The following is a 15,834-nucleotide window of genomic DNA, read 5'->3' as shown; positions in this document are numbered from 1 at the left end:
TCCCTTTCGTTTGTACTTATTCGCACGGGTACGGAACGCTTTCCTGTTCTGAATGTGTTATACATTTGATAAAATAATTAGCATCTATTATAATTTCTCAGTAATATAGCAGTACTAGGTGATTTTAATCTTTTTAAGAGAATTTATCATTTTAGCCATAGAACGTCCACTACTCCATAGATTTCTAACAAGTGCAGCTTCCGACGACTTCAAAAGTCATTCTACCAGCGCAGCGTAAGACATCTGTCTTCGTGGTCTCCACTGTAAAACCTTAATTCTCTAGCGACCGTCATATCTGCGCGCTTTCTGATCTATCCACTGCCATTTCAAATTGTCAATCCGCTAAGTGACGTTACTTACGCTCTCGGATCTCCACCAATTCTGTTCATTTTTTATATTGTTGTTAAGACACGAGGATGGTTCATATAGAGAGTTAAAATGGAAAAAATCCTGAAGAGTTTAAGTGTAAAAACAACAATTTTTTTTTACCCATACAAACCACAAAATAAAACATCTAGATACCATTTTCAAATAAAAATAAAAATAGATCCAAATTTATACAATTATTAAGGTATCAAACCTATAAATAAAGTAATTACAGTGAAATATGTTTTATATATTTATTTTGGCTTATAACTTTTGTTAAGGTGGTCGAAAGACGTTGAATGCACGCTGCTTCTCATCTTTTTTTAAACCTATAGTGGAGGTCTGTGTTCAACGGAGGTCTTTCAAATGGAAGTATGATAAAATGATATAATAGTTTTCGACAGCACTAAGTTCTAAGCAGATAATTTTTAATAAATTAAAATTGTTCGGTATATACTCAACGACAATATGGCAATGTAATTAGTTCCCTGTTTTACTTTATGTGATTCTCTGACTAATTCATCAAAGTAAAATAACATTTTGCATGACTTATACTCATATAATGTTCGTTGAGTAGAAAAATTGCTTGTACGTAATTCACAAACATGGAATATGATATTGGCTGCAGCTACATGAAAATCTATGCCGTTTACGTAATATCTGAACATGCATTCTTATGCATATCATTCTTTTAATACTTTACATAAAAATTATTTTTTTTTCTTTTAGATGTAATATTTACTTACTCAATACCTTAAAAGTTCATATTTTCCTCGTATTATAAAAATTATTTGTGTGAGTCACAGTCGTTATGACGATTCGTTTATTATATTGGATTTATGATTCATTACAGAGCGTTAAGTCCAGTTAATCATTTCTTCAAATAGTAAAAAACATAAACTGTTAAAAATAATTTTTCAAAAACCTTCCCGGATTGAATGTATCGTTTTTCAATCTATCGAACAAAGACAAACAAACTTTGACCTTTTATTTATAACGATAACAAAACCATACCATTTTTGCTTCTAGTTTTCATATACCTCATGAGCTATGTACTGCGATATCGTCTCTTCAATAAAAATTCATGTATGATTCAGTTACGAAAACCCAACATAAACGATTTCGCACCTCTAGTATTTCATATGTGAACACGTGACGTAGGATATATGTTAATAGCGTAGTCGTATGTTATAAAAACTTGAGAGGAAAAATCAATGACTGCACACAGCACGCAGCAATGAATGTTATACGAAAACGTATTGCCGTGTACCTATATCGAGATTATCGCCAATATTACATTTTGGACGATTACATAACGGTTGTATAAACTACACTGCACTAATAAAATAAAGGGCTCACCCCTTCTTGAAAAACCTTTAATGTGTTAAATAAGGACAAGTTAATGACATACAGGGTGATGGTTATTGATGTAAAAGCTATTAAGGGGTGAATGTATGGTGAAAGAAGTTTAGTTTTTTACAATTTCTCTCGATTTTTTGAATTTTATTACTCCATATGATACTTAAGCATTAAGGAAAATAATAAAAAGTAACTGAAATTGTAGCAGTCTCAAGTTTTGTGGCATAACACACCAGGTGCTTTAATATTATCTATATAGATTTAGACAGTATTATTATAAGGTATGATTGGTTATAAGTGAAAAGCTTTAAACCTTTAACATCTTTTCGAGTCATCCTGTATGGAGTGATCATATTGAAACTCTATTGGAATACGTCAGGCTAATTAGCTTCTGGTAGTAGAAAATCTACAGGTACAAATAGTAAACAATTATTAATTTTAATAGGTAGTAATCTTAATTGTGAAAGTGTTTTTTTTATTATTATGTTAATGCTTAGTTCTTTCTGATTTCCGAAACCTCTAATTTTTGGATAAGGTGTACCCGTACATTAATTTACAACAAATAATCTATACATTCACGCCTTTTGTACCAATAACCGAACAACCTGTATTTATGCCTTAAAGAAATTAGTGCCAAATTTAAACGTTGGATTATTCTAGGCGTACACAACACTGGCCATAATTATGCCAGCTTATAACTACACGTTATTAAATGATTAAAAGATTAATATAACTAAATAGTAAAGGGATCTGTAAATAATCATACAATAAGCCTAAGGATCGAAGTTACAGACAAGATTTTGTACTTTTATTACATACAGATCTTTATTATTGCCTGTATCTGAAATTTATGTATCCAATTATTATTTTTTTATGATAAGAGAAACTGTCAACCATAGTCCTTGTTACACCATGGAGTTCAAATACGTGCAAAGAGAACAATAATTCTAGTTTCAAAAAGTGGGTTTCCGTTTCAATTTTAATTGTCACGTCCGTCACCTGCAACATGGTGGCCGTATCAACCTTGCGCCCGTTTCAGCTGTCGTTTGTGTGCAAGTGATAATGCTACAATGTAGCTATTGTGCGCTATTCTTCTTTGGACACGGCCCGACTGCAAGATCAAGGGATAGTATGTGTTGCAATATCAGCAAGAATACTTATATCAACAGGTTTGACCTTTATCGCGTTGACTCATTAATATTCTTAGCCCACTATGGGATAGACATTGCCTTCCTTTTAATTTATTTAATTATTTATGCATTTTTTACATATTTTGGAATCAAGATGGCAGATTAGGCACATTATGAAAATAGCGCTTAGGTCCAAATGGATGCGTATGGCGATTGAGAACGGAATGGAAAACATTGGAGATGGCCTTTGTCAACATGCTGAAGGCATTCAACGACCGTTTACCGATACTAATGTTATCTTATTATTATTAAGGCAATTTCCAGCAACAAAGGTTTATTTCATTTATTATAAATGCATTTGTTTAGAGTTTTTCATGAAATACGTCACCAAAAATTACACTTTTTCTCAACCCTTCCTCTACTCATTTTTAATACACTTCGACCCCCCTGGCAATATTATGTCATAAAAAACAAACCCTCTCCGCGTAAAATAATGGGCAATCGAACAAAAATTAGTTTTTAATTTAAAATTGATTGATATAAATAAATAATTTCTTTTTATTCAGACGTCCAAGGTTTTCTTAACGTTAATCGTCACGCTAGGCAATGTCCCAAAGAAGTTTACTATTTTATACTACTTTTAGCTTGTAATATGTACTCACCAGAGAAAATTGATATCCTTTGAGAACTTTTTATTATTGCAAATTTTACTTCGCGCTTTTAATAATAGCTATCGCGTATCTTTTAATAATATATTTTATAATACATAGTTAACACTGTAAGTCATTGAATTTTATTAACTCATAACATAGCTGTGCTACCAAAGCTTTACAGAAATAAAATTTGCTTCGCAATACGTTAGCGTCCATCATTTTGATATAAAATAAAAAAAATCTCTCAATTACCACAGTAATTTTACTAATATTCATTATGCGATTGTAGCAATTATTTATTGTTGACTTTCCATTTACAAATGTATGCAACAGTAATTATCCCCAAAAAAGAATCAACGAATATCGGAGAATATAACCAGTAAATTAAAATTGAATAACTTTCAAAAAGCATATATAATTATAAAATGTTTACAAGAAATATAACAGTATATAAGTGTTATCACAAGGTTCTAAAGGCTCTTAATGCTCGACCTCGTAGATATCTGATAAGAGAGACGAAAATTATAACCAAAAGGCTACACTAACCGATAGAATGGATAAGACATCTCATGTGTCAATAATTAATTTCAGTCTCCTAAAAATAATCAAGATTTTAGTCTCAGTTAAACCAAAATATTTTAATCTGTTGGAGTGTAAGTTTAATCTGTTCAAGGCTATCTACGACAATTTTTGCATTCTCAAATGTGATATTCACTGAAACTATATTGCTACCGAAATCGTTGTATCGCGCCTTAAGTTCGATCCTTACCGTCAGTCCGCTGCCAACGTCCGCGACTCATCCTCGTCAAGTAACGTAAGATGTATGAATGTAACGTTAATAAATTAATGTATGCAGGTAGACCGAGAACACTTTCACTGGCTTCGCCCTGCTGTCTCATTGTCTTTGATTCCACGTACGCGTCTCCACGTTTTGGGGAAAGTGTTTTAATATAAACTTAATTGGACGCCTCTCTACACTGGTCAATTATTTGTTATTACAAACTATTATATTTTCGAAGCGGGCATTCTGTAATTGTCTTGTAAATTCGCACGCGTTACATGAAATGAAATTATTTAAGACAACCGTGCATGCAATACTTCATAGTTGCGCAAATTGCGTTATCCACAAAGATTTGAACGATGCGAAAAGGCACAAATACTTCATGCGGTATAAATCACGTCGCGTACAAATGAACGAACATGCATGCGTTTTTATTCTTCTAATCGTCTGTCAATTGATCTAAATCGTCTGTGGCACGTCACGAGCGTCTTGTACTCTCTTACGAGCTAATGATTCGCACGTTTCAAAACAAATTACTCGTACGATCAACGGCAAAAGTATTGCTCAAAACGGGACGCCACTAGCAATGGACGACAATTGACTCCAATAGAAAGGTCGTTCTTATTAAATTAGCGATGCTCTCCTAATGTGGAATATTGACCGTGTAACTAACCGACAACGGCATATGGTTTTTGGGTTTTTCACCTCACTTTTGTTATATCGGGTATTGCAAAATTAAATTTATTTCAATGTACGATAAGAAATCACTGGAAGTTTCTTATAATATCTAATTGTTATTTTTTGAAAAACGCGTGTGTTTGGGATTTTTTAAATTAAATATTGGATATTAGAAAATATGTCGTTTATTATTTTGAATTTCTTCTAATTTACCTCAAAAAATGTATGATGACAAGTTAAGCCTTGTGACTGAACGAATCTTGCTCCAGCCACAGTCCTACAGAGACGCTGAATCATATAGGCAGCACCTGTGTCCTTGCGACAAGGCGTACAACCCTTGAATACAAAACCATTGTGATGATAGAGAAAAACAAAGGTTCTAAAGTGTGTGCAATGGATAAGTCTATTGGGCAAAGTCAGTTAACGAAACTGAAAAGACAAGATGACAGTACAGCATCGACCAAAGCGAAAGTCCCAGCTGAGGTCGAATAATTCTATGGACAGTTGCACACATCGGTCGTTAAGCCTGTGCCTGTGCTGTTAGCAAGGCGAAAGACCAAAAAGCAAATCTATTCATTTTTACACTTACACTGAATATCGCGGACAACAAAGCCGTTATTTAAAAAAAAATAATAAACGCGTATGAGCTCGATGGTTGCTAGATATTTCAGTTAGATACAGGTAAACGAATTATTTTAAAATAGCTTATTTAACACGTAATTGTGTTAACAGCTAATGTGAAACTAAGAAATTTCTTTTGGCACACCGCTCGTATTTTATATTCCTAATACCGTTTTAGATATGCGTTCAATTTCTAAATTTCACCTATTCAGTACTATAAAAACGTAACATAATTGTACATTATACTAACAAAATAAAAGAGGTTTTTGTTTATAACACGAGATGGTTTCTAACAAAGAAAAATGTTACATCAGAGTATACATTATGAGTTTTATTGATACATCACATAGTGAATTTTCAAAGGAACAAAGTAGGGGCTTGTAGTCGGCGTCCAACGACTGACTGACGTTATACGTCGCAATAATTTTTTATATACTTATATTATTTGATTCAATTAAAAAATACTATATACTCAATTTAAATTTAAAGCTGTTAGTCCGTTTGTTTGTTACAGTTTCGTTTATTTTTGGGCGGGACAATCCTGAACTGACACGTTGAATCCTCTTATATTTCGTTAGGGAGGATATTAATATTAGCAATATTAACACAACTAACGAACTATCCAAAATAGATTTGTAGTTTCTTTTGTTATTTTAATATACTTGCACTGCTAACATTTTATCGGCGCTCTTGTTTGTAATTAAATATAGGTTCTTCAGCTTTGTTCAACGAGCTTATGACGTTTGATCATACCTTATTTTTTTGTTTTCATTGGCAGTTGAGAAGATCCGGTTAAAATGTAAGAGGTTGTTTCGACCCTACCTTACGCTTCCTTTAATCTTTGGCTATGTTGTTTTATTTTCTGCGCGGTGTTTTATATCAGTGTCGATGTCAGTGGTATTATGCATGTTTTGCAATGTACACATTAGACAAGTCTGCGCGTGACACGGGTTTGTGTTAATGAGTTTGGTGCCATAATACCTCGTAAACCTACGACTTAGGTTTTTATCAGTTTTAACTGAAGTTGAATCTGAAGAACTTATTATTCGTTAGAAGAATGAGGATGCAATTTGCTGTACGGGTGAATCGGTTTTGGATTACGCTTGGTTTGCCTTGAGGCATGATGTGAAGGATACCTAAACTTTTGCATAACAAAATTAGATCAAAACAACAGCTGTTTACCTTCGAGTCTTGAGTCTACTTATCGACAACTATCGAATTATGAGGCGAGCAATTTGTTTTTTGGTTCAATAAATTAAAAGGTTGAGTAAAATTAATTAAATTAAACTTTTATACGAAGTGAAATCAGAGTAAGCAACGAGAGATATCGTGGCTAGACCCGTTTACTCATTACTAAACCCTGATCGGTTACAATGTAACTGTTATAGCTGGTTGACGGATTGTTGTATGGACGCTAATACCGAGATCGAGGTCAGTAGAACCCAGACCGGGCGCACGGACAGTCAACTTTGCCTGAACTTGAACAAATTGTGGAGTAATTACTCTGAATATACTAACTTAATTTTAAAAAAGAAAACGACGTTTCTTAAAGTACCGTTACAAAGAACAGTATAAGGCATATGGCACATTTATCGATTAGTGATGAATTATATATACACGGTCTAATTAATAGTTATTCGCGTTTACCTGATTCTGGCCTATAAAATTCTGCTTGGAAATGCATCCTTTCCTCAATTTAATTCTCTCTCATGGTAATAATATATCATAGGTAGTCGATACATTTTCAACCCCATTCATCATTTAATGACCGCCCTTTGTAATTAATTGACTAAGTCAATGCAATGGTTGTCTAGAAGATTGCCGTTTGCTTAGTCTTTTGCCTATGTCATCTATTTTCCTTTTGTAGTTTGTGTTGTGTACAGTAAAGATTCAAATAATTAACAAAAAAAATGTATTTTAAAAAATTTTGTACAAATTTTTAAGAAGTCAATCTATTAAAAATGTGATTGTTTGAGTTATGAATATATTTATAATGATTTATATGTAAACAATAGCCTTTAAGTATTATGTTATCATTTTTGACATTATGTCACGCATTCTAAAATTATTGATTAGGTTATTATTCGTTTATACAATGAATATATCATCACATTTTTAAAATATAACAGAATGATGCCATATCTTAAACTAAGCACATTTTTTAGTACGATGCCGCAAAATCTATTTACAAAAATTGAGTTTGTTTAAATTTACCCGGTTCATGACAGACAAACAAAAATTTGATGTGAACCCAATAGTTTGCTTCGTTCTGATTGCTAAATAATGATGTTTTGCGTAACCGGCAACTTAACGTTTCCTGGCTTCAACAATGGCCACTGTAGACAATGCAGCGCCAAGAGATTCAGGTAACAGAGGCCCGCAACCTTGGTGAGCCGATCGCATCTTTGCAGTGTCGCATCTACTGTACAACTAACAAACATTGTTATTCGTACTTTAACACAACTACCTTTTATCCATTTACTGTACTATCCACGGCAATTCTAATTTCTACCATTTGAAATTTTTATTACATTTGAATGTAATCAATATTAAAGATAAACCGATAGTAGCCACAAATTTTGTTATATTCATTGCTTAAAAAAATTGTTAAACCAGTTTTGGATTATAAAACTGGCATTGCTTGTGAAATGGCTTAATTTTTTTTAATAGATATAATGAAAACTTCATGTAATAAATAAAGGTTTTCTAAGACATTACCTTAACTAAATAACTGAGTTATCAGGCAGCTCATATATCTAAAAAAAGTCACTATCCTCAGGAATGGATATGACGGAAGGAAAAGGAATATTAGCAAAGTCTAGTTATAAGCTTGTTGAAAGTCTGAGATCTCATTAAAATAATTAAAAAAAATATTTCCGTTTTTTTACCCAATATTATCAATTTATATAAAAGTGATTATTCTGCATAGCCCAAAGGTTGAATGGCGGAGAATGCCATTATAATTGCCTTCTGGTATTTGCAAGTGCAAATAGTCTATATAAACAAATTATTCATAACAACATGGCGGCGAAAATACTCAATACGGAAAATAATTGAATATATACGGCTATAAATTGAAATTTAATTATTTAGCATGAATGAAATTTCTTACATAATACATAATTTCTAACTGAATCACACCAAGAAGTATTAAACCATTATTACCGATAAATATTAATAAATGGAATTAAGTACATAAAACTTATGAAAACGTTAACCGATATAAGAAAAAAATTTTATTTAATAGTTATTAAAAACGCAACCAAAATGTGAAAGCCAGCTTTGTGGATAAAATTCGCAATATTCGTAAGATGTATTATAAAATAAAAGATATGGTAAACTACTAAATATCTCATGACATACAAAAATAATTTTCGGAGATATTGTCTTTACTAAATGTCGTAACCGAGTTAACAGGCAGCTTAGTTAACAGAGAGGTCATTGAAATTTGTTCAAGTGCCCTTTCCTATTCTTTTTACATTCCGTTTACCGAAGAAACGTAGGAGCGACAAATTCTTTCAAACAAAGCCTTTACCGGCAAATTATAATGCATGGCAACAGTAATGAAATAATGTAAAACTATTTGTCATGTATAGGCCGTACAATTTCAATATACAATTATTTTACTGTTAGTAAATAAACCGGTGTTTTTACCAGACTTACATATATTCTATGTCACAAGACGTTAATGCTAATAAGAGAGTATATATCTATTTTATACGATTTAAATATGCATCCTTCTATTCTATTATAATAATTTCTCTTAAACGATTTATAACAACTGACTTTATTCGGTATGTAACGGTATGTTTTCTTATAATCATGTATCTATATACAGTCAGTGCTGTTAAGTAGGTTTTAATAAAGCAGAAGAAAAATACCGAATTAAATAAATGCACATGGTTTTTATTAATTTTTTGGCATCGTTTTATCCGGAAGCGAGCGGATTGGAATGATGATCATGTGTAACAATAAACAAATGTTACAGGTTAAAGATACAATTTTGTTAATATAATACGTGGGCAAATCTGTTGGCGATTAGAAGTGCTAGATTTCAAAACATGTCATTAAAAGAGATAAACGTTCGCTTTATACTAAACTATGGAGATTCAAACTTGTTTCATTCTTGTTTAAAATTATATATATATTGATTTAACTAGCCACGTAGAAACCATATATAATCAAATTTGTGTTATGTTAAGAGAGATTACATAAATTGAAATTTATAAGTAAATATTTAAATACCGCGCCTTAGTGGCGCGTTGGAAATTATATAAGTTAATGTTTATATCTATTCGGAACTATAATGCGTAATAACGCATAACAATGTCACATTTATTTCATTTGTTATGATTTCCTTGTCGGAAGGTCAGTAACGAGATTAAGTTACGGAAATTAATTAAAAAAAACATTACCTACTTACGTTCCGCTACGAATTGACATCGATCCATTTAAAGCGACTCTCAACAGTTACGCTATTTAACAGTAGCGTTGTGTTATATTAGGTGTTTTGACAATCACCAATTTACACGCGAACACACGCGGTGCATATCCATTCTGACCCACATCAGTATTAGCGAATTCAAATTACATGGCTGCATCAGTTACTAGCTCCGGTTTATACGCAAGTGCAAAATGGGTATTATACTTAATCCAAGTCGATATTTAAGTATCTATTACTAAAAACAAGCGATATTGCTCGCGCGTCGTTATCTTTGGTATTTAAGAGCATGCGTGTGTTACATAGTCATTTGAAAAGAAAACTTTGCTATCTGATTTGCGCTGGTTTGGAGTAAAATATACATTGAATTGATGTATACTACAATCTATATTCATTTAAAATAATTTAGGGTACCCTATCGTATAGGACACAATATTTATAAATTTTTTCTTTCGTGAAGGAGAGAAAATGACGACTTCGAGATTTTTCACATAGACTAGATATTGTGATTGAAAAATATAAAATGTATTCAGTAATCATCATAAGTTCGATGGATTCTTCGGAAGCCTTTGCTCGATATATAGATACTTCACCCTATTGAGAGACCGCCGAGCTTGTACGTCGATTGGATTGGACGCCTCAAACAAAGATCGAACCGAGGTGCGATCGCATACTATTGCCAGACTACCATTACTTCTACCATTGAATAACGATATGCATTTAATCATATTTCTCTCCTAATAGAATCATTAAGGCCTATGTCTCGCAGTGGATGTCTATAGGTCTACTTGATGACGAGAATCATCCACAGTGACCACTTCAACGCGTCATGAGAAGAATTCCAGGGAAGGCAAATTTAATCAAAACTAGAATCATATTGAGCCACTAATTCAAATTTTTTCCTGAGAATTCTGAGACGTTACATGGGAATATACAGTAATATAGCTATCGTACCTAGTTGTTGTCCCACAAAAGAGTTATTAATTTTATGAATCCGAGAGGAAGTTGAATATTTTTTACTTTGCGTATATTATTCACAGATGCGTTATTCGGATTTAGGAGGGCTATAGGATCCTTTACCGTAAAAACCCTTAATACTAGGTACCGTCATATTTTCTAAATATTTATTTAGAGAACCGGTTATCTTTCGCGCTTTTTCATTAATTCTTTGTCTCTAAAATTTTAAAAAAATGGGTACAGTTTTTGATAATATTACAAAAATATTTTAAATGAAGAAGATTATAAAAAATATGAACATATTTACCTTTTTAAATTGTTAGCCATTATTACAATACACAATTTATATAAAAATCACTATAATGAAAGTTTTTTTAAAAAATTAATGTAACAAGAGCCACACATCGTAGTCGACTAGCACATTATCTGCAGAGGTCGTTATCAATGACAGATCGGGTTTTCTTAACTTTATCTTTCGCGTAATCTAAGAACAACACGTCAATCATGCAGACATGGCACTTATCTCGTCTTGTAGATAGCTTCATCTTTCTCTACACAGTCACATGGGAATATATAATAATAGTTCATTAGAATCGGCAATTAAACAGAACTTGCGTTAAGACACGCGTTTCAAAAATGTTTGAAGCTACGGCCATATAAAAATGTTAATACATTAAAGTTATAACTATGATTTAAGTACGTCTTCTCAAATTCAATTAAGTTATTTTAGATAAAGCAAGCATTATAACACGAGATTTCTAAACAATATGTAAGACTATGACCGTTGTCAGTATTTCCGATAGTAAGTATTCAATTGGCAAGAAGATTTAATCATCGGTGGTGAGTCGGTAAATAGTGAAAATACTATTATACATATGTGTCCATAATTTAAAAAAATTGTGTAAGTGAAAATAAAAAAACCCGTTTATTACTTATTTGAAACAAAATTTATTAAATGTGATTTTTACAATATCGTCAAAAAAGAACCTTTATATTGTGGTTGTAATTTCAACGCTATACAATATTCATTTAGTTGTTAATATTGGAAGTGGTCAAATCCAAAATTTTAAGCAAAACATACATTATGTGTAGAGATACATTACAAAAAAAACATTTTCAATAAATCTTCTAAAATAAAATCAGTGTTCTTTATTTAACGATTTTGTCCTGTATAGGATAGGAAAATACCTATGGCGTATGATCACGAAAATTAGTGTATTCAAATGGTTAGTACGTGTTGCAAAACGATATTCTAAACAGAATTACGTTACGATGTCTTACAACCGGTCTATTGGTAGCATGTGTACATCTTGTCTCTGAATATTTTAGTGCCTCTCTCTTTATTGCATATTACCTATACTATTAAAAAGATGATAATTAATCTCGTTTTAACACAATATTCCGCTAGTACTGCAAAACATTTTAAGAGTTTGTACAAAAAAAACTAATCAATTTTAATCATAATCATATCTTAAACAAATTCACGTAAACAATGAAATAAATATTTATACGAAAAATTAAATATTATACGATATTATAAACATTTGTTTGGCTTTGCTAAGAACTTTCGAAAGGGTAAAACACTGATATAATTTACATTTAAGTAAGTATTTATACATAGTATTATTGGTTCTAATTTTCTCCATATTCTACAGCCAGGTTCGGAATATTGATTCCATTAAGAAGAATCTGGCAAGAAACATTGTAGACTCTTAACGAATTTTTTTCAATTTTTCAGGTTATATACCCTGATACTGATCTCGGGTATGTTCGTTTCCTATATTAATGCCTCAATATTATTATCATTTTTCTTTACAATTATGCAACTATATATGTTAATATCCAAAATTAAAAATTTAACACTGTGTGTGTTACACAGTGTGTGTGTGTTACAAACACATTATAATATATATATATATATATATATATATATATATATATATATATATATATATGACATACATAATGTTAATAATTATATACATAATTAGTTAATTAAATTAAATTATTGGAAATATTAATAATATAAAATATTATTGAGAGCTGATCTATTGCTTCAGGTACAAAACATCGTCGACACCTTTTGAACCGAATTATGAAGATAATAAATAAAAACAATGAAATGACCCATATTTAATTATTTATAAAAAATCATCAGTCCCACAGTTTGTATATCACTAAATGTTGTTTATTGATTGCAATTATTACGATCTACAATGATCTTTCTTTCTTTTACTGGTAAGTTGTATGGATTTACCGTTAGACAATAGGTAATACTATTTAATTTGTCAACCTATATCTGAGTCTCCTGGCGTAATTTGTGTTACGTTACGGTTAGCACCTGTCCGTAGTTTTGCCGTGTTTCATTAAGGCGTCTAGGTGAGCAGTATTAATTAAAATAATATCGAAAATGGTCCGACCCATGGCTCCCCAAGAAGGCCTCGTACCTTGGTCCTTAAAATGAGATCTAAGCAAAGCTTCTTTTCTGCTATGCAACCTGAAGCTCGTTAAACCTTTAAATGTCAGTAGGGCAACAATGACGACCGTCAAAAAGAGTTGCGTACAACCGTGACGATAATTCCTGCCATCAAACGGTAGGATTCAAGTATACTGTGTTCCGGTTTGAAGGACACCGTAGTTGGTAAAATTATTAGACTGAAATATAATAATAAACAATGCAATCTCTTATTTATTTTGGTGAAATGCACAACGCGGGGCTATTTAGGTTTGTGCAAGGAATAACGTTGTTTTCCATTATTATACATCGATAGGTAACATTTGCTAACATTTTTCGATAAGGTATTTTATAAAGAGAGATTTTAAAGATAGCACAACGCTATTAAGCACATTTAATTAATTGAGATTTTTCTAGACCTGTTACATAAAATTCACAGTAAGCATGTACCATAACTACTATTTTTATTGATTGCAAACATAAAAGTCTGTACACTATCATGCATACCTAGATGTAATTAAAACCGTATTCGTTAAATATTTTTAGTTCATTTAAATGTTCATTAAATGGTCATCATAAAAAATTACACAATTCTGCTGACGATGTTATTCAAAGTTGTAATTTGTATTAATAACCTGTTCATCTCACGCTGAATTTCATTCTAATATGTAGCAATGGAGTAGAATAATGTGGTTAAGGAAATTTACAGAGCAATTTCAACCTTGCTTCCCACATTTTATATAGAGTATTAATTACTTTGCACAAGCATGCACACTTTCATTCCTCTATTTATATATCGTCAACGTTATTTTTTTGTCATTGAGAACAACTGAAACTTTTATACAGCTAGTTACGTATAGTAAAATCGTCAATAACGTAATTACTAACTTATACGAAAATAATAAAATAGTAAGCAACAGAACGCTTACCTAGGTTAGATGGACGTTAAAATAAACATCAAGAGCACTCACCGAAATATGCAAAAACTGTTGCTCCTTTTTAATAACTTTCAAAGGGTTTACACTCACAATTTGTATCTAGTCGACTTATATTATTACACTTTGTATATCTCGATCAAAAAAACTAGTATCTTAACAAACAACACTAGCGAGAGAGATAAAAAGGCAGCGCGTAAACATAAGGCGCGAACGCGTGCGCGTACTTCTTGCGACTGAGTCGACTGCGCCGCCCGAGTCGGCCAATAGAGTGAACGTCGCCGCGTTGGACCGCTGTGTAACCGTGCATCCGCAATGCCAGTTGTCCAGTCCGCCAGCAACCTTTGCGTTTGTGTGTTTATTATTATTAGTCTAGTCTTTATATGGTATCTTAAATGATTTTCATTATCCGAATTCATTACGCTTTTTTTGTTTTATTACTAAACATGTGAAGTTGATAGCTCTTTACTGAACGTTCTAATCTAATCGAATTAGTAAATATATTTGTTAAATAGGAAGAAGCGGCACCTAGGTGTAACCAATTAATGTTTCACCGTACGTGATGATTCAATGATATCCGAAATAAATTGAAAATTTAATCTAAAGGGTCTCTGCCATACAGGTAGAGGTAGGAAATTAGTGACAAAATTACTATTCCTTAGTAATGTCATTCTATAGAGAATGTAGTAGTCTGGCTACTTATCGTATTTTGAAACGTGTGGATCAATCTAAATTCAAAAGTTATTATATTTTATGGCCGGACAGAGTTGACATCATAAAACACAACTATCTCATTAGTTAGTAATAAAGAGTTAAGGATGCATTGACGTTAATAGTAAACTGTCAATTTACAATTGGCCTTCGCACATTGACTTGAATATGATTTTTTTAGAAATTATTTTAAAGAATGTAATTAATTATTAAAATAAAGTAATATAATCTTAATGTAAGATGAAATAAAATATTCATCAAATATTTTTAGGAAATGTTGACACTGACAGTTAACGAAATGAAAGAAAAATTGTTCATAAATAAGTTACTTATATACTTTCAAAACAGGTATCCTGATGTATAATCATTATTATTGTTTGCCATTATTGTCGTCCATTATTTTCAACTATCCCTTTCTCCTACCAAAATGCGATTGTAGGAGCGCTATATTAATTCTGTTAGCTGAATATAACATAATATTTTACTTAGTTTTAGTCAATAATAGTTTGACTACTTCGTCATTTCCTGTAAAGGATTATTAAATTTCTGAGTAAAAAAAAGAAAGGTTCATCATCAAAGAAGAGTCTGTTTAAATTGAATCCTGAGGAAATATACACTTTTGTTACTGTGGACCTGACATGTTTTGTAAAGATGGGTACATATACTGTGATTCTATCGATGGTGACAGAATTAGCGTGAAGTTTCTGCAGGGTACATATCGCGATAAGCTGTATCTTTCCCAACAAT

The 15,834-nt window shown here is 31.8% G+C and overlaps 1 protein-coding gene across 2 annotated transcripts in view; it reads right to left on the bottom strand.

The window, feature by feature from the left end:
- Positions 1-14,611, bottom strand: part of Nost (Nostrin) — a 51,248-nt gene extending 36,637 nt beyond the window's left edge. The window contains exon 1 of one of the 2 annotated variants that reach the window (XM_068771408.1): positions 14,413-14,611. Coding sequence is in view for 1 of the 2 variants with exons in the window: in XM_068771407.1 (XP_068627508.1) it covers positions 11,294-11,313 (20 nt within the window). In the remaining variant the exon portion in view is untranslated. Of the gene's footprint in view, positions 1-11,293; positions 11,389-14,412 lie in introns of those variants that run through there. The other variant, XM_068771407.1, reaches the window with a different exon arrangement.
- Positions 14,612-15,834: the final 1,223 nt, after the last annotated feature.

This window comes from Battus philenor, unplaced genomic scaffold (genome assembly GCF_028537555.1).
Source record: "Battus philenor isolate CCGP_79_NKW_IND1 unplaced genomic scaffold, ilBatPhil1.0.hap1 SCAF_1, whole genome shotgun sequence".
NCBI lineage: Eukaryota > Metazoa > Arthropoda > Insecta > Lepidoptera > Papilionidae > Battus > Battus philenor.
This window is presented reverse-complemented; position numbering and strand designations above follow the sequence as displayed.